This window comes from Lissotriton helveticus, chromosome 1_1 (assembly GCF_964261635.1).
Source record: "Lissotriton helveticus chromosome 1_1, aLisHel1.1, whole genome shotgun sequence".
Lineage (NCBI taxonomy): Eukaryota > Metazoa > Chordata > Amphibia > Caudata > Salamandridae > Lissotriton > Lissotriton helveticus.
Genome location: NC_136057.1, coordinates 1,488,602,054 through 1,488,621,034, shown reverse-complemented (window position 1 = coordinate 1,488,621,034; position 18,981 = coordinate 1,488,602,054). Strand labels below are relative to the sequence as shown.

The following is an 18,981-nucleotide window of genomic DNA, read 5'->3' as shown; positions in this document are numbered from 1 at the left end:
GGTTGGGGGTCTCCATAGGTTCTGTCCAGTGGTCTATGTAGAGCCGGTTGGGGGTCTCCATAGCTTCTGTCCAGTTGTCTATCTAAAGCCGATTGAGGGTCTCCACAGCTTCTGTCCAGTGGTCTATGTAAAGCCGGCTGGGGGTCTCCACAGCTTCTGTCCTGTTGTCTATGTAAAGCCGGCTGTGGGTCTCGACAGCTTCTGTCCAGTGGTCAATGTAGAGCCGGTTGGGGGTCTCCACAGCTTCTGTCCAGTGGTTTATGTAAAGCCGGCTGTGGGTCTCCACAGCTTCTGTCCAGTGGTCTATGTAGAGCCGACTGGGGGTCTCCACAGCTTCTGTCCAGTGGTCTATGTAGAGCCGCTGGGGGTCTCCACAGCTTCTGTCCAGTGTTCTATATAGAGCAGGCTGGGGGTCTCCACAGCTTCTGTCCAGTGGTCTATGTGAAGCCGGCTAGGGGTCTCCATAGCTTCTGTCCAGTGGTCTATGTACAGCCGGCTGGGGGTCTCCACAGCTTCTGTCCAGTGGTCAATGTAGAGCCGGCTGGGGGCCTCCAGAGCTTCGGTCCAGTGGTCTATGTGAAGCCGGCTGCGGGTCTCCACAGCTTCTGTCCAGTGGTCAATGTAGAGCCGGCTGGGGGCCTCCAGAGCTTCTGTCCAGTGGTCTATGTAAAGCCGGCTGTGGGTCTCCACAGCTTCTGTCCAGTGGTCAATATAGAGCCGGTTGGGGGCCTCCATAGCTTGTGTCCAGGGGTCTATGTACAGCCGGCTGTGGGTCTCCACAGCTTCTGTCCAGTGGTCTATGAAAGCCGGCTGGGGGTCTCCACAGCTTCTGTCCAGTGGTCTATGAAAGCCGGCTGGGGGTCTCCACAGCTTCTGTCCAGTGGTCTATATAGAGCTGGCTGGGAGTCTCCACATCTTCTATCCAGTGGTCTATGAAAGCCGGCTGGGTGTTTCCACAGCTTGGGTCCAGTGGTCTATGTGAAGCCGGCTGGGGGTCTCCACAGCTTCTGTCTTGTTGTCTATGTAAAGCCGGCTGGGGGTCTCCACAGCTTCTGTCCAGTGGTCTATGAAAGCCGGCTGGGGGTCTCCACAGCTTCTGTCCAGTGGTCAATGTAGAGCCGGTTGGGGGTCTCCTCAGCTTCTGTCCAGTGGTCAATGTAGAGCCGGTTGGGGGTCTCCATAGCTTCTGTCCAGTGGTCTATGTAGAGCCGCTGGGGGTCTCCACATCTTCTGTCCAGTGTTCTATATAGAGCCGGCTGGGAGTCTCCACAGCTTCTGTCCAGTGGTCTATGTAGAGCCGACTGGGGGTCTCCACAGCTTCTGTCCAGTGGTTTATGTAAAGCTGGCTGCAGGTCTCCACAGCTTCTGTCCAGTGGTCAATGTAGAGCCGGTTGGGGGTCTCCATAGCTTCTGTCCAGTGGTCTATGTAGAGCCGACTGGGGGTCTCCACAGCTTCTGTCCAGTGGTTTATGTAACGCTGTCTGCAGGTCTCCACAGCTTCTGTCCAGTGGTCTATGTAGAGCCCACTGGGGGTCTCCACAGCTTCTGTCCAGTGGTTTATGTAAAGCTGGCTGCAGGTCTCCACAGCTTCTGTCCAGTGGTCAATGTAGAGCCGGTTGGGGGTCTCCACAGCTTCTGTCTTGTTGTCTATGTAAAGCCGGCTGGGAGTCTCCACATCTTCTGTCCAGTGTTCTATATGGAGCTGGCTGGGAGTCTCCACATCTTCTGTCCAGTGGTCTATGTAGAGCCGGCTGGGGGTCTCCACAGCTTCTGTCCAGTGGTCTATGTAGAGCCGACTGGGGTCTCCACATCTTCTGTCCAGTGGTCTATGTAGAGCCGACTGGGGGTCTCCACAGTTTCTGTCCAGTGGTCTATGTGAAGCCGGTTGGGAGTCTCCACATCTTCTGTCCAGTGGTCTATGTGAAGCCGGCTGGGAGTCTCCACATCTTCTGTCCAGTGGTCTATGTAGAGCCGACTGGGGGTCTCCACAGCTTCTGTCCAGTGGTCTATGTGAAGCCGGCTGGGAGTCTCCACATCTTCTGTCCAGTGTTCTATATAGAGCTGGCTGGGAGTCTCCACATCTTCTGTCCAGTGGTCTATGTAGAGCCGACTGGGGGTCTCCACAGCTTCTGTCCAGTGGTCTATGTAAAGCCGGCTGTGAGTCTCCACATCTTCTGTCCAGTGTTCTATATAGAGCTGGCTGGGAGTCTCCACATCTTCTGTCCAGTGTTCTATATAGAGCTGGCTGGGAGTCTCCACATCTTCTGTCCAGTGGTCTATGTAGAGCCGACTGGGGGTCTCCACAGCTTCTGTCCAGTGGTCTATGTGAAGCCGGCTGGGAGTCTCCACATCTTCTGTCCAGTGTTCTATATAGAGCTGGCTGGGAGTCTCCACATCTTCTGTCCAGTGGTCTATGTAGAGCCGACTGGGGGTCTCCACAGCTTCTGTCCAGTGGTCTATGTAAAGCCGGCTGGGGGTCTCCACATCTTCTGTCCAGTGTTCTATATAGAGCCGGCTGGGAGTCTCCACATCTTCTGTCCAGTTGTCTATGTAGAGCCAACTGGGGGTCTCCACAGCTTCTGTCCAGTGGTCTATGTAAAGCCGGCTGGGAGTCTCCACATCTTCTGTCCAGTGTTCTATATAGAGCTGGCTGGGAGTCTCCACATCTTCTGTCCAGTGTTCTATATAGAGCTGGCTGGGAGTCTCCACATCTTCTGTCCAGTGGTCTATGTAGAGCCGACTGGGGGTCTCCACAGCTTCTGTCCAGTGGTCTATGTGAAGCCGGCTGGGAGTCTCCACATATTCTGTCCAGTGTTCTATATAGAGCTGGCTGGGAGTCTCCACATCTTCTGTCCAGTGGTCTATGTAGAGCCGACTGGGGGTCTCCACAGCTTCTGTCCAGTGGTCTATGTGAAGCCGGCTGGGAGTCTCCACATCTTCTGTCCAGTGTTCTATATAGAGCTGGCTGGGAGTCTCCACATCTTCTGTCCAGTTGTCTATGTAGAGCCGACTGGGGGTCTCCACAGCTTCTGTCCAGTGGTCTATGTAAAGCCGGCTGGGGGTCTCCACATCTTCTGTCCAGTGTTCTATATAGAGCTGGCTGGGAGTCTCCACATCTTCTGTCCAGTTGTCTATGTAGAGCCGACTGGGGGTCTCCACAGCTTCTGTCCAGTGGTCTATGTAAAGCCGGCTGGGGGTCTCCACATCTTCTGTCCAGTGTTCTATATAGAGCCGGCTGGGAGTCTCCACATCTTCTGTCCAGTGGTCTATGTGAAGCCGACTGGGGTTCTCCACAGCTTCTGTCCAGTGGTCAATGTATAGCCGGCTGGGGGCCTCCAGAGCTTCTGTCCAGTGGTCTATGTAAAGCCGGCTGTGGGTCTCCACAGCTTCTGTCCAGTGGTCAATGTAGAGCCGGCGGGGGGCCTCCATAGCTTCTGTCCAGTGGTCTATGTACAGCCGGCTGGGGGTCTCCACAGCTTCTGTCTTGTTGTCTATGTGAAGCCGGCTGTGGGTCTCCACAGATTCTGTCCAGTGGTCTATGTAGAGCCGACTGGGAGTCTCCACATCTTCTGTCCAGTGTTCTATATCGAGCTGGCTGGGAGTCTCCACATCTTCTGTCCAGTGGTCTATGTAGAGCCGACTGGGGGTCTCCACATCTTCTGTCCAGTGGTCTATGTAGAGCCGACTGGGGGTCTCCACATCTTCTGTCCAGTGGTCTATGTAGAGCCGACTGGGGGTCTGCACAGCTTCTGTCCAGTGGTCAATGTAGAGCCGACTGGGGGTCTCCACATCTTCTGTCGAGTGGTCTATGTAGAGCCGACTGGGGGTCTCCACATCTTCTGTCGAGTGGTCTATGTAGAGCCGACTGGGGGTCTCCACATCTTCTGTCCAGTGGTCTATGTAAAGCCGGCTGGGGGTCTCCACAGCTTCGGTCCAGTGGTCTATGTAAAGCCGGCTGGGGGTCTCCACATCTTCTGTCCAGTGTTCTATATAGAGCTGGCTGGGAGTCTCCACATCTTCTGTCCAGTTGTCTATGTAGAGCCGACTGGGGGTCTCCACAGCTTCTGTCCAGTGGTCTATGTAAAGCCGGCTGGGGGTCTCCACATCTTCTGTCCAGTGTTCTATATAGAGCCGGCTGGGAGTCTCCACATCTTCTGTCCAGTGGTCTATGTGAAGCCGACTGGGGTTCTCCACAGCTTCTGTCCAGTGGTCTATGTAAAGCCGGCTGGGGGTCTCCACAGCTTCTGTCCAGTGGTCTATGTGAAGCCGGCTGGGAGTCTCCACATCTTCTGTCCAGTGTTCGATATAGAGCTGGCTGGGAGTCTCCACATCTTCTGTCCAGTTGTCTATGTAGAGCCGACTGGGGTTCTCCACAGCTTCTGTCCAGTGGTCTATGTAAAGACGACTGGGCGTCTCTGCAGCTTCTGTGCAGTGGTCTATGTATAGCTGGCGGGGGGTCTCCACACAGTCCACAGCATGCATCTCTGCACTGAAACCCAAAGCACCCCAAGAGCATGGACACACTGGAACACTTGGGTGCTCAAATCGCAAATTGATGACATTTGCTTTCCTTTCACAAATCCTACAACAAATGTGGATGTTTCCGTAGGCAAGACTCTGTCCAGCTGTGCAAAGCAGACCGAAATGTAACCCGGGGAGTCCAAACACTCCCTCTGTAGGAGCCTCCTCGCTAGTGCAGATGTGACCTCGCTTTTTGTACTCTGTCATGAAAATATTACCAGGCATTCAGACAAGAAAGCACTGAATGTTTCAACCAAAAACCTGTCTGCGAAGAAACTGAACACTGGGTGGACAACTGAGGGGAAGCCAGATATGAATAGGAAGAAAGGCATCTTAAAAGAAAGTGTTAGGAAACCCACACTCAAGAGCATAACACGGTATGCCTCGCGGCTGGAAACTAATATCATACAGCTATTGTGGCAGCCAGAGACGCAATTTATCAAACGGTTTCACTAAAGTAAATGCCGACCTCAGAGAAACGTTTGAAATTAATGTAGATCTGAGAAGTCCTGCATACCTCATGTGACGGTCAAAATGTATGTGCATCACTGTGTGCATTGTTCGTTATTGCACATGGTGTTGTGAGTTCATTGATACCCACCCGCACAGACCCTCTGAGGGGTGTTGGGTGGGTGTTCAAAGTATTGTCTAATAATTTGTTTTGAGTGTTTATTTGTTGGTATTCTGAGGGGCCTACTTTGTGAAAAAGGTTATACTCACCTGTTTGGTGTGTGCACTGTGTTTGATGCATTTTTTATGCTTTGTCTAAAGTTTCTTGTGGATGCAGGGTGTAGTAAACACTGTCTTTACCATCTCCTAAAGTAGCTAGGGTCAAAGTCTTGCTTCTCATCCCCTTCAGTTGTCAGCTAAAATGCAGCACAAATTGTATGAATACCATGGCCACATGTGTGAAGTATTTTTGCAGTTTCAAACAGCTAAATTCACAGAATTGGGCCTTTTGCAATTAAAAAAATGCTTTTTCTGTAAAGACCACAATTTGCAATTCCGTATCAAGTTACCAAATTGCAATTTGGGTTGGTGACCCAATACCGATTTGGTATTTGGAACAAGTGTATTAAGTGTGTTCCTTTCCATATACTAAATCGCAGGGATATTTATTAATGGTTGCATTCCAATTCCGGTCGCAAAAGATTAGTATATTACCACCTCCTCAAGGGAGGTAGAAAGCCATTCACACCCAGGAAGGGGTTAAAGGGACCTATTAATTTGCAAATGTTGAATGTCTATTTTTTTTTCTCAAGAGTTGTTAGAGGTCCAATGAACCTCTACCCACTCTTAAAAAAAATTTAGTTTCACTTTTCATTTTTCTTTTAACTCCTGTTTTTCTTCGAAGAATCCAAGTTGCAAAAAAAAAATGCTTTTTGTAAAAGCAATCTCAAACATGGTGGTCTGCTGACTCCAGAATGCCACCATCCCTGGATGGTTGCAATTTCTAGTAGGTCGCAATTTGTGGCATACCTCATTAATATCCAGAAGAGAGATCGAATTGCGAACCACTAGGAATACTAATCTATTAGTACATAGGTTGGTTGCAAATTACCACACTGATCGCAAAAATAAATTTGACACTGTGCGCCTAATATTTTGTGGCCAGTGCTACGTACATCTGACCAATAGTTCTGAATGATTAACAGTCTCTAATTCATGAAGCCCTTGTCTTGTACGAATTACTTATGTAAGTGACAAGGTATAGCAGCAATTCAAAATAATTGTACTGCAATATTCAAAGTGGGTGCTTCAAGGTCATCTTTACATTGGAGGCTTTCTTTAATGTTAGTTTATTTATTCGTTTATTTATTTTATACTTGTGTAGGGTGCACACGACCCAATCAATGGCATAATGTTGGAGCTGCCCATTTAGAGGTCTGCGTTCTGTGGGCTAGACCTTAGGTGGAACGTTTTCTTCAGTCCACCTAAGACCACAGGTTTACTCCGAGTTAGAACCAGTACGTTCTCTCATATTTGAATTAACTACCAAAACCATGTACTGTTCCAAAGTGACACTCAGCATCTGGAGCCCTAAATGAAATATTTCATTGCTAGCATAGAGGGTGTGACACCAGTGCCAGCACCTCCCTTTGTTGAAGGCCCAGACCAATTAACGGGCAGGACTCTGGTGAGAAAGTAGACACTATGAATAGAATGGGAATATGTGTGCTGTTACGGATACGGCTTTACCATATGAGACATGATGAATATGGCCCAGGGATCAAGACTTTAGTTTCATGGGCAAGATTTGCAACACTTTTTCTATAATTAGTTGTCTTACTCACATGTGACTTGCAACTGGCTTTACAGGAGTTAAACAGACGTATGCAAGGAAGAAAGGCTTTCTGACCTGTCCTAGTGTGAGTTGGTTAGTGATTTTGAGTGTGTTTCCTATGGAGATTATATACCCTTCCTCTGGTAGGAAGCACCTGCTGAGGATTGCGGAGAGCAGTGCATATTCACGACCGGTAAAAGGCACTCAAAGATGAGGTTCTGATTCATGACTAACACTCAGATGTCCCCGAACTCTCTGTGCTCAGGCATGTAACAGCATACCCACACGTTGCTCTAGTTGCCAACACAGACCATGTTCATATCTTCGCAATGCTTCTCAAGTCCAGCACCCTTGTGAGTCTGCCGCATGCTGTGCAAAAGTGTGCTGCCCCTCCAAACAATGCATAGTATTATCTGTGCACCCGATACATGACTGTGCATGGACCAATGGGTTGCCCATCACTTGAGCGGCCACCCAAACCCTCTTTTTTGTTAATGTGGCACCCGTGTGATGTGTGGGCATAGTATCAGATCTGCATTGCACACTGCATGCATTTAAAATGTGCAATGAAGTATTTGAGAAGCCAACCATTTGCGTTTTACATTTCGTTTATTACAACTGGTTTTAAATGATCCTAAATCGCTCTGACTTAGACTACAGCCTTCCAGGACAAGGCACATATAACACATCACTAGTCATAAGCAATTGGTGTTAATGTGTTAATTAGGTTTTCTAAACAACTGCATATTTTTTAAAAACATTTTTTGTAAGTAGCTGCAACTTTTCTAGCTATCCAGTTAGATGCTGGTAATTCCACCTTATCATGTCAGTTACTTTGAGAACAATGTAGGATGATTTTTCAGTTTTATTGGATTTCAAAGGCAGAATTCAAATTGGTTTATTTTCTTTTTGACCAAGGACCTTTGCGTCAGATCATCACATTTTTTTTATTGTAGTGTTATTCTTGCGCACTGGCATTCAGGCACGTGTCTAGAGTTTTGCAGTTCTGGTCTAGAATCTAGCACTCCATTTAAGTTTCAGTGTGGATATTCCGTTTCGATATTTTTTAATGAGGTTGTGGGGACTGATTTTTTTGTTTTAGTTCAGAGTTCAAGTATATTTAATCATGCTGAATTTCACTTATTCATCTTGCATTTTAATTTTTAATTTTTAGCTCCAATAACCGTTGTGGTTTGTGTGTAGATTTTCCTTTTTAATTTTGTGTTAAATTTTTTTTTTTGATTCCGAGTGCTTTTTTTATATCAAGTTTTTTGTTTTCTACATCAGTGTTTTATTTTATATATTGGGTTTCAGGTCATGAATTTATTTTGCAATGCTGTATTTTGATTTTCATTTCATGTTGCCTTTTGATTGTGCTGTCTGGTTTAAAATGCAGGGTTTTATGGCAAAAGTTTGGTTATGCACATTGAAAAAGAATGCCTTGCAGGCTTGGGGTTCTAGTATTTTATTTTGATGGGTAGCTTCAAATTCTACTTTGCCGATCTTAATCTCTGTATTTGTTCAATTGTGTGCTGTTAGTTTTTATTTATCATGATGTTTGCAAGTTTTCAGCAGCGTGCTTTAGGTATATCCTTGGTTTTTTGGCATCTCCATGTTAAAATTCGGGATACATTGTTTGGCTTTAACTTTTAGTGTACAACAATAATTTTTATCGTTGTAGGCCAATTTTAGTTTAGAGTATTTGTGGGTTTTTTTGTGGACATTTTCTCCCATTACATTTTTACAAATGCACCTTTCAGTTCCACATATTGAATTTTACCTTTCTGTGCTGGAATTTGTTTTTTCATTTTGAATATGCATTTTCAGTATAACATTCCAGTTTTTAACAACAAGTTAGTGTTTGGTTTATCAGTTCAGTTCAATAGGCTTTATTCGGTCATAACAATGACCATAAAACACATATTTAAAAATGCATTGTACATTATATAGTTTTCAGATTCAGAGATTAATAAGAAAAATTCAAAGATTGATCTGCGTTTGGTGTATGTTTTTGGGGATTTGGTACTATTAAGATTTATCGACATAATCTCCTCTAAGCATTAGCTAATTGATATTAAGCCCTTAATTACATGCATTGAAGGTGTACACATTTCAAACAGAATGCTTTAGTATATATATAGAGAGAGAAAGAGAGAGAGAGAAAAGGTGTGTGTGTTACAAAAGCACAAACTCCTGAAATGGCATACTAAGGAAAGCAGTTAGGATTTTCAAATACACAGATAAATGGCATTTTGACTCTATGCGGAAGCTCAGTCAGATGATAAGTTCTGCAATACCAAGAATAGCTACAAAGTAAATGTGTTCATTTCTTTATTAACAGAAAAACAAAATTTCAAGGTTTGTACAGATTGTAATCTGAGGTTGTTAATTATGTTTGTAACTCTTACAGTATTATACATACACAGCTGTTATAAATTCTCTGTTAGTTCCTCGAAAAATCTCGGTTGGTAAGCACGAGTGTTTCAGTTGTCAGTGAATTATATTACTAATTTTACCTCAACTTAAATGATCCTTGGGCCACCCCGGACTGACAGCAGCACGTCAGCTCGGAGCGCCTCACCTCTTCTGCTCAAGCTCACTTGAGAGCGCTTGTGCTGGCAGCAAGGCCCGCCGTTTGTCAGAAGCGTGCCCAGACTAGGCAGTGATGTGAACTGAAAGCACGAGTCATTTCTATTTCAACTCTGCGCAGTTTTAGTTTTGCTGGAAACCCGGAGGCCACCATTTTGTTCACAGAAACTCATCTGAAAGCCTTCCTGTGTTGAGAAAACTCATCCTTGGCCCAAACGCTTCTACTTGTGTTAATTTAGCTTTAAAATGAGAAATGCCATTGCCCGAATTCTGACCATCCTGGTCTCTAACTCTATCCCAGTCACTGAGGTTCTGTTTCTTTATTTTTCATTTTTTGTTCCTTCATGTAATAATGTACCTGATATTGGGAAAAATGCGTTTTTCATCATTCTGAAAGTAAGTTCACCAATAAGGGGGGTTCACCCATAGACCGTTATCACCTGAGCGCAAGGATCTTCATTGGCGCACCTGGGGATGCGACAGAAGGTCTGCTGAGATAGCAGCATCCCTATTGCACTTCAGAAGGCACATTTCCATATACGTTGAAATAGAAAGAGCCAGGAGCTACTACTACTTGGCAGCAGTAGAAGACACCTGTGGAGAAGTGTGGCTCAGGGGTTAGAGGCAGCAGACCCGGAAGCTGAGATTGGTCCTGGACCAGGGTTCAATTCCCCGCCTCGGCGGGGTCTTGGGCTAAAAATTCCACGGACTCGATAATTCTCGCCCCGGTGCCTCCTCGACTCACGGGTTCACACTCTGCGACTCTGGGCAATAGCTTGCTTAATCTCCACAACGGCCCCTCGCGGCGGGATGCCTGACTTTCACCTTGTGGATACCCTGCTATCTCACAGGGGAATACCAGGAAGGGTTCCCTAAGCAAGCGCCGGGAAACCCACTGCAGGTAGCTGTGCGCTATATAAGCTCAACTACATTTACATTTACATTTTACCTGGGGCCGTATTACAGTAAGTGCCCCGGGAGCGAGCTCACGCTGACCTGGGGGCAGCGCATTCATGCGAAAACACAGAGCGACGGCTTGCTGCTTGCAGCTGCTCCATGTTTTCACTGTACATGCGCAACCCGCCTTCACTTTTGAGGATGATTAGAGATCCCCTTGCAGGTGGGTGCAGTCAGTGACTGCACCCGCCTGAAAGGGGATGTCTGGGGGGTCAATGATCCCCTTTACCCCTGCAGAAGGCTTCTCTCAGGGGGCGCACTCACAGTGCACTTCCTAGAAGGTGGCGCACTGTGAGTGCACCCCCTTCTCAATGGGGTTCCCTCAAGGCTTTTTTAAATAAAGGCGTCAAAACCGAATAACTTGGCTGTCTACTCAGCGGTCAGAGTTGTGTTAGAGATGTACAGCAGAAGAATATATGTTGAAATCCCGCATTCTTTTTTTCCGGGGGGAATGACAACGCGGTCGTTATCACGACCGCGTTGTGATTCTGCATACCATTACTCCGCAAGTCGTAACAACGACTTGCGGAGGGGGGGCGCTGGAAGTTGGATTAGTATCATTTACTATTCCAACTTCAGTCTGTGCGGACACTAGGGAAGGTGTTGAATTTTAAACCCAACACCCCCTCCGCAAGTCTTTGTTCCGACTTGCGGAGTAATGGTATGCGGAATCACAATGTTGTGATTCCCCGCGGAGAAAAAGAATTGTTGTAAACGCTGTTTACCACAGCAGAAATGTGTACTTTTTCATTAGTGCACCCTTCAGTGTCCACAAGTCTGCCGAACAATTCACTGCCTTCAGAGCATGATTTACAAATCCCTGATTTCTTTCCAAGGTGACTGTTTTTGTCAAATTCCAAATGCCCATTTTTTAGATGTCAAGTACAGTGGTCTGTATACAGTGCGTAGGCACTCTTGAGGTGACTGTGATTTAGATACTCATCACTTTCGGGCAGAATCGAAACACTTCCTACTGAAGCCTCATTGCACATACAACCCCCCTTTCCAACACTGCACTTCCACATGGTGTAGGCATGCTACCCATGCTATAAAGTGCTCTTGCGCAAAAACGGATTTTTTCCACCAATGTCTGCCACTGTTGGTCAAGCCTGGATACCTCGTAAATAAGCACTACTAGACTGCACCACCTGGATATTAGTTTGATGAGCATGTTAACTAGGGCACAGCCGGTTACTGCCAACACCCAGCTTGCAACAACTACCTTTGAGTTTGTTTGTTACTAGTGCTCTGCTAGTTACTAGCGCTTAGTTTGCTACTCAGGACCTAATTACAAGTGACCTGGAGCAGAGGTAATCCCGGATCCCACATCCCACATTCCAATTACCAAGGTCATTGCAGTGCCAGCTCCAGGCATTATCAGAGAGATTCCTAAGTTGGCAGGGTATGCCCAGACGTGGGTCCCTTGCTCACTTTGCCACTGACACATAGCTGTGTCTGAACTGGACAGTGGGCTAAAGAATGATGATGGATTCAACCCAGATCTGTCACTGGGGGCGAGTGTCTGAAAAGTTTCAGCACGCCGTCCATCATTTCCTTATGTTTGCATTATCAAAGAGATCCCAAGTTGATCCAACGTAGACCCTTATGTCTAATAATATGTGGAAGCTGATGATACTGCACAGATGTCCACTCGTCAGTCTGCAATCCTGTTGCTTGTACCCGGGTAACTCATGCAGTACTATTTACTATTGCACCCAGGGATAATGGGTGCAGTAGCACACCTTTTGTGATGCCCGGTGTGGAAGTGTCTACCAGCACATCATGAGTACCGTTACTCCTAATGAGTGCTCATGGATTGGGCTTCTTGCTCGACTGAAGCAGGTTACTAGTGCTCAGCATGTTACTAGCGCCAAGTTGTCAGTACACAGTTCTCGAATCATTGTCATTTGACTCAATATTGTTGTTACTTGCTCTCAGTTTGCTGCTGGTGCTAGGCTTGTTAGTAGCACACAAACCGTAAGTGCTAGCAGTCATTTTGTTCCTAGTACACATATTGATGTAACTGGAAAGCTGAAGCTCCCTCTAGTCTTTGTGTTACTGTTGAAAGTGCTGAGTTTATTGTCACTACAGCTTGTTACAACTGTTCACATTTTTACTGATGCTCCCTCTGTTATTGCTAGTTCTCGGAATGTTGTTCCTGATGCTCAGTTTATTGGTAGGAACACTGTCCCAAATGATCTATATTCCACAATTTCATCCTGTCTCTTACTGGCCTAATTGTATTTGTGTTTATCCCTAGGTTGGATCCAGCAGTGGTGAAGGATTTACTGTGAACGTCGCGTGGGCTGGTGGCTTAGATCCCCCCATGGGGGATCCAGAATACCTGGCTGCTTTCAGGTACAATTTCTATTACAGAATCATCACTGTTGCCCCTTATTGTTATTTTCTATTTTGTCCCTGCTTTCTTGCGTTTCTTTAGTACTTTTTCATGTATGTTGATTATTTTCCTCCCATCTGTCTTGACCTCTTTCTCTTTTCATGTACCCACTTGATCATTTGCCGTATAACTTCTTGAATCTTTTCCTCTGCATTCCACCGTGTTCCTTGATTTACTTTGTATTCTTATTTGCTCATTGCTTATTTTTGTAATTGTATTTTTTAATCAACTTCCCCAATTATTTATGTTCTTATTTCGATTTTGTTGGTACTATGTTTTTGTCTATTTAGTGATCTCCATTTCCCATTTCCTTTTTACTATTCCTCATTTTGTTTTGCCATCGATTCTCTTCACGTTCCTATTACATCATTGCCACCTGTGTTTGTACTTTTTTCTTTTTGCCCCATTGTTCCACTTTCAATGTTCATTCCCTTTACTTCAGTTTTATTTGATTTTTCCTTTATCTATGAATTCTTCGTTTATTTCCGTGTTTTGGTTGTGTTGAATTTCAAGACCATTCTTCATGCTTTCTTCCTTCATTTGCTCTGTGTTCAGTTTTTTACTTGTCTCTTTTTGCTCTGTCCCTCTTTATACTGTTTACATGATGCAGTTATCTCTACCATTTGTTTCATTTTTTGCTCTCTCATTCCTTTTCCCTGTTCCACTTCTCTTCCCACCATTCATTTTTGATTGCCTGTTATAACCCGTGTCTTCACCTTTTGTTCGTAGCTAGTGACTGCTTTTGTCAATCACTTTCTGAATGCCTCTTTCAATTGCTATTTACTTTCTTGATTTCCTCTGTGTTTCTCTGTCTTTCTCTCTCCCTCTTTCTCATGCGGCAGAAAGGTCCTATGCTATTATACTCGTAACCTAGGAACCTTGACAGCAACACTATTCTAATCCAATGCACAGAGAAAGGGGATGAGATGTTACTGTCCAGGTAAGGCCCTCTCTGCACTCTTGGGGTGTCACGCATGCATCACATTGAACAGGCTGCTGAGTGACGCAGTCTGCAATTCCTTCTGGTGGAGAGTGGTTTACATAAGTCTGATCTTGGCATTTGCTGTCCGCTTGAACTATGAACTTCCTGGGGAGTCACATGGTTCATGGCTGAGCATTTAAAGATAGCAAAGGTAAGAACGGATGCCTGATGCCTTCGGGCTAGCTGCATATTTTTATAGTAAACACCATCTGATGCACAGACCTGGAATAAGCAAAATTACCATTAGCTTTCTCTCCAACATCGCCCCTGAATTGAACACACGCTACCACAACAATTCCTAAGAGTCTCTTAGAATTCCCGATTATAGTCCTGCTTCTCACGGTGAGGAAAACGTGTGATGTTCAGGACCTAGCATCCTCCTATTAACTGGACGCAAATAGAAGTAGGTTGAGCCACGCCAGTCAGCTGTGGGTATCATGTAGACACTGCTGCAGTATTTTATTTCTGAGTGGCATTCAGTAGGGCGCACTGAGAATTCAAAGTGCCCTATGCCGTGCAATTGAGAGAAATCAAGAGGTGGAACTGGCAATGGTCAGAAGAGAGAGAGCAATAAGAAAAAGGGTCACGGCGGGGAAGAAAGTGATGGGTCAGAAGATGAGGGTCTGACGATGGGATGCATCTACACATACGACTTCCTCTTTATCAGGGTAAGGCAAAAGAAGTTACAAATGAGCCGACACGTTTTGGCTGCCTTCAGATATTTTTCATCTATCTTGCGGCTGTTAGTCCTCTTTGCCTTACTTCTCTGGTTCTTTGACATTTCTCTGAAATGTATTGAGAGAAAGGACAAATTGTGTGTGCGCGCGCGGAACCCATCGGAGGGACAGTGTGGGCCCCACTATATCTGGTTTTCCATTCTGGATAAAGACTGAAATGACCCGGGGAAGCTTCACTGTTGCTCGGCACTGACGTGGCCAGAAGCCAGTGAAGCCATACACTATATGAAGTATAGGATGGCCTGACCCCAGATATACATTAAGGATTGTGCACTTGCTTGCATTCAAGTACATTGTGAGCACTGTTGTTCCCAGCTACTTCTGGACGGTAGTTTCCCCAGCACAGCAGCATAAAAAGTTTCGTTTTTCCTGCAGTGTGGCACTACAGCTGGTATGGAGTTTGATCCTTCGCTCTCCCCGCATTGCACATCACGGTCAGATTTAACTTATTTAAACGAGTTGGCACTTCACCAGGAGACACCACAGCTCTAAAAATTCTAAATTTTCTGAAAATTGTTGTGCAATTAAAAAACATGGTTTCTTTTTTGTGACAGATACTTGTACACCTACTTTTTAAAAAGGGTTGTACCTCTATACCTACAGCTTATTGTATTATTTGGGACTCTTCTCTAAAGTCTTTTTAAAGATATCACTGATCAAACGCCAAACCTAAACAACTTTTTATAAGTCTTGTATTTCTGATCTTTCCGTTCCATTTGAAATTTAGAAACGACTGCAGCAACTCTGACCAAAACTGTGCCCAGAGGGAAAACATCGTTTAAAGATGTTCATGTTTCTCACCTATTTGTAGCTATCTTTGGCATTTTCCCAGTAATCAGATCTGGGTCGATTGTGAAATTAGTGACTAGCAGATTAATAGAAGATAGCATTTTTATAGGTAACACTATTAAATATATATCAAAAAAATTAATACATTAAAAAACTGAGCAGTCACCTTAATTCATTAACCAAACTGTGTATTTTAGTCAAATGCAAAATTGATTCTTAGATCAAACTTTACATATTTGTAACATCACAATTTACAATATTGAACTAGACCACAAAAATGTATTTTCTGAAAATGGAAGAGTGCGAAAACACTAATGTGAAGTGGGTATATTTCTGTGTATTTCAGGACAGGATTTGCTGGTAAATATTAATTGCTACACCCATCCAGTGTGCCAATATGTCTACTTTCACTTGACATCCCGTCCAACATGGTCTCCAATTGTACTCAGGCTTGGTTTGTTCTTTAGCTCCTATGCGCCTGCCCATACCTTTTTTAAATTAATTTATTATTTGAGTCCTCATCACTTCTTCCTCGAAGCAGTTGTGCTCTTCTGTCTTTTTGGTCAAAATATATAATTGGTAAAAGTGGCTAATGTAATCTCTCCATAGCCACTGAAGCTTCCCGAGGATCACACTATCTCCTCTTCTAATGATGCCCACCCACTGAAAACCAACCTCCATGTGTGGTGGGGTTTTATTCTTTAGGGCTAATTAGCCATTGCCTACGAGGCTGGACCCACTCTTAACCAAGCCACGCTAAACCTCTTCTTCTGTAAGGCATCATCTTCTGCAGAAAAATATAGTATTTGCCTATTATGTCATGATTTCTGCTAAATAATACATTTTGAATTATTATAATTAAACCCCATTATACATTCTCCCCTTGTTAACCGCTTTGGTTGTATCCCCCCTCTTTTTTAATTGTAGATGGTCTTCCAAAGTCAGCTTTGTGCCTAATATCGCACTTACCCTTCCACAAAAAAGTAATAAAACACGTTAAATAATCCAGCAGAATCGGAGGTCAGACACAGCTGCTGTACTGGAAGTCCATTTTCGACCAGAAGTAGCATTGGCTAGTTCATCTGCTTTTGATTTATCCGCAGTCTTGAATGGTCCGGTGGCTGACATCTGGCCGGCGGATGTCTTCAATGCACAAATGTGTTTTATCTGAGAAACCGCCGAAGCTGTAGAGTGTGCTTGATTTTGAAGCTGACAAGGACCTTCAGTATATTTGGCTGAGATTTCGATTTTTTCCGCGTCACTTCCACAGTTAGATCCAATCATGTGTACTTTTGTTATTCCAAACAATAGAAATAGATTTCTTTTTTTAAACACACCTCTGCCGTTCCTTTACTTTTTGTGTGCATCTGAATCTTACAAGACATTTGCCAGTGCCTCTTAAATGTCTCACCTACCTAGTTCTTCATAAATTGTCAGAACAGGTTCCTTTCTGCAGCAGGCCACTTTGCGTCTGTCACTGGCTTCTAACCACTTCTTGTGTGTTTGTAATGGACCCATCAATGCACCATGCTTTTTCGTCTGGGGGAAGCTGGGCTGTAACAAGGACGGTTGGCACCCATAACCCGCCCTCTTTGTTTGCTACAAATGTAGCAGTAACACTGTTCAGTTTCATATCTTCAATGTTTGGCATTTTTTAAAGAACTGTATAAGAAATGTATGTATTTTCATCGGTTGTATGTTTATTTCTCAAGTTTTTTTGAACAGTTTAGATTTCGATTTAGAAATGATCCCCAAAAACAAAGGGATGCTGCTATTTCACCTTTCGTTCAAGTGTATTCACTGATGTATCAAATTATCAAGAATTAGTTACAACCTCTGCCTCTCCCATTCCTGCATCAATAATACAACATCGGAATGACACGATTCAAGTGTAGAGCTCTAGGCACCAGTCTCACCAGGGCCGTAGCAATGCTTGGGTGACAAAAGAAATAGTCTAAGGTGCTTCACCCTGCAAGACAATATGAAATTGACGTGAAAACGAAGAAAGCATTACAATTGGCACCCTCCTTGGATATTGCTGTGAGCTCTTTTTTTTTTTTAAATCAATTCTACAAACTTAAAAACAAAACATTTTAAAATGATAAATGTATATTATTATTACTTTACAAAGAAGTGCAATATTCCTTTTTTTTCTTTCTCCTTCAACAATCATATTGCCATGTGTTACACACCCCTCCTACCACCCCCTTTAAACAGAATTCTATAGAATCTTAACGACTGGACGAGCATGTCAACTGAACAACCACCATTCCTGATCCCAGCTGGGGCCCCTGCTTGCCTACTGAGAGGAGAAACATTAGGGCCCACATAGCTAGACAGGGTATTCTGTCACAAACTCGATGGAGTACTCTGTCCAGTAAACCCTTGCTCTGACCGCCTCATTTAGAGACGGGCTGACCTAAAGATTTCCATCAATGGAGTCCCCAGTGACTTTGTTGACAGAAATGTCTCTGGCGGCTGAACAGATTAGGGGCATTTGGAGGAAGGACATTACACTGCCTGCCCTTTTTAGGGTGGAACTTGTAATGTAAAAAAACAGAACAGAACAGAAAAAAATTATGACCCACACCCTGATGGAAAACTCCCTGGGTTTGGGCGTCATTCGTTTCTTGTTTTTCAAAAATAAACTCCCACTTTGGGCATTTGTTAAAAAAAAAATATGGTGCACAGATATAATATCGACTCCAAAATATCGTTTGGACAGAATATCGAGTTTTAAATATCGTTTGGACAAAATATCGACAGGACAGAATATCGACAGTCAAAATATCGTTTTTAAGGTAAGTGAAGTAATATCGACTGTAAATAATATAGAAAGTGAAAATATCCAAGTATATAATCTAGATAGTAAAAAATATCGTTTTTTAAATAATATTTAATTATTTATAGTGTTTTTATGTTATAATATGTGTGAAAAGTGTCATTTTATGTTATAATTATTTTTAATTAATGATTTTTTTAAAATTATTGTGTAATTTTATTCTGTAGCGGGTTGTGGGTTTATAGGGGAATAGGGTGGGAAGTAATTTAATTATAATTAATTAAATATGTAAATTTATTAATTGGTAGTAATAATTAATTAATTGGTAATTAAATAATATTTGTTAATTATTTAAAATTTAATTGGTAATTAATTTAATTTAATTGATTAATTGCTAATTATGTAAATTAAAATAATTTATTTCCTGTAGCGGGTTGTGGGTTTATAGGGGAATAGGGTGGGAAGTAATTTAATTATAATTAATTAAATATGTAAATGTATTAATTGGTAGTAATATTTAATTAATTGGTAATTAAATAATATTTGTTAATTATTTAAAATGTAATTGGTAATTAATTTAATTTAATTGATTAATTGCTAATTATGTTAAATTAAAGGGGTATTTTTAGGGTTCAGGGTCGGTTTTTGGGTAAAGGGGTATTTTTAGGGTTCAGTGTCAGTTTTTAGTTTTTGGGTAAAGGGGTATTTTTTGGGTTCAGGGTCAGTTTTTAGTTTTTGGGTAAAGGGGTATTTTTAGGGTTCAGGGTCAGTTTTTAGTTTTTGGGTAAAGGGGTATTTTTAGGGTTCAGGGTCAGTTTTGTGGGTAAAGGGGTATTTTTAGGGTTCAGGGTCAGTTTTTAGTTTTTGGGTAAAGGGGTATTTTTAGGGTTCAGGGTCAGTTTTGGGTTTTTGGGTAAAGGGGTATTTTTAGGGTTCAGGGTC

At 43.6% G+C, this 18,981-nt stretch overlaps 1 protein-coding gene across 3 annotated transcripts in view; it reads left to right on the top strand.

Moving 5' to 3' along the window:
- HDAC7 (histone deacetylase 7) overlaps positions 1-18,981 on the top strand; it is a 706,897-nt gene that overhangs the window by 656,712 nt on the left and 31,204 nt on the right. For all 3 annotated transcript variants that reach the window (XM_078686538.1, XM_078686533.1, XM_078686525.1), the window contains one exon: positions 12,612-12,709. In XM_078686538.1, the coding sequence (XP_078542664.1) occupies positions 12,612-12,709 (98 nt within the window). The remainder of the gene's footprint in view (positions 1-12,611; positions 12,710-18,981) is intronic.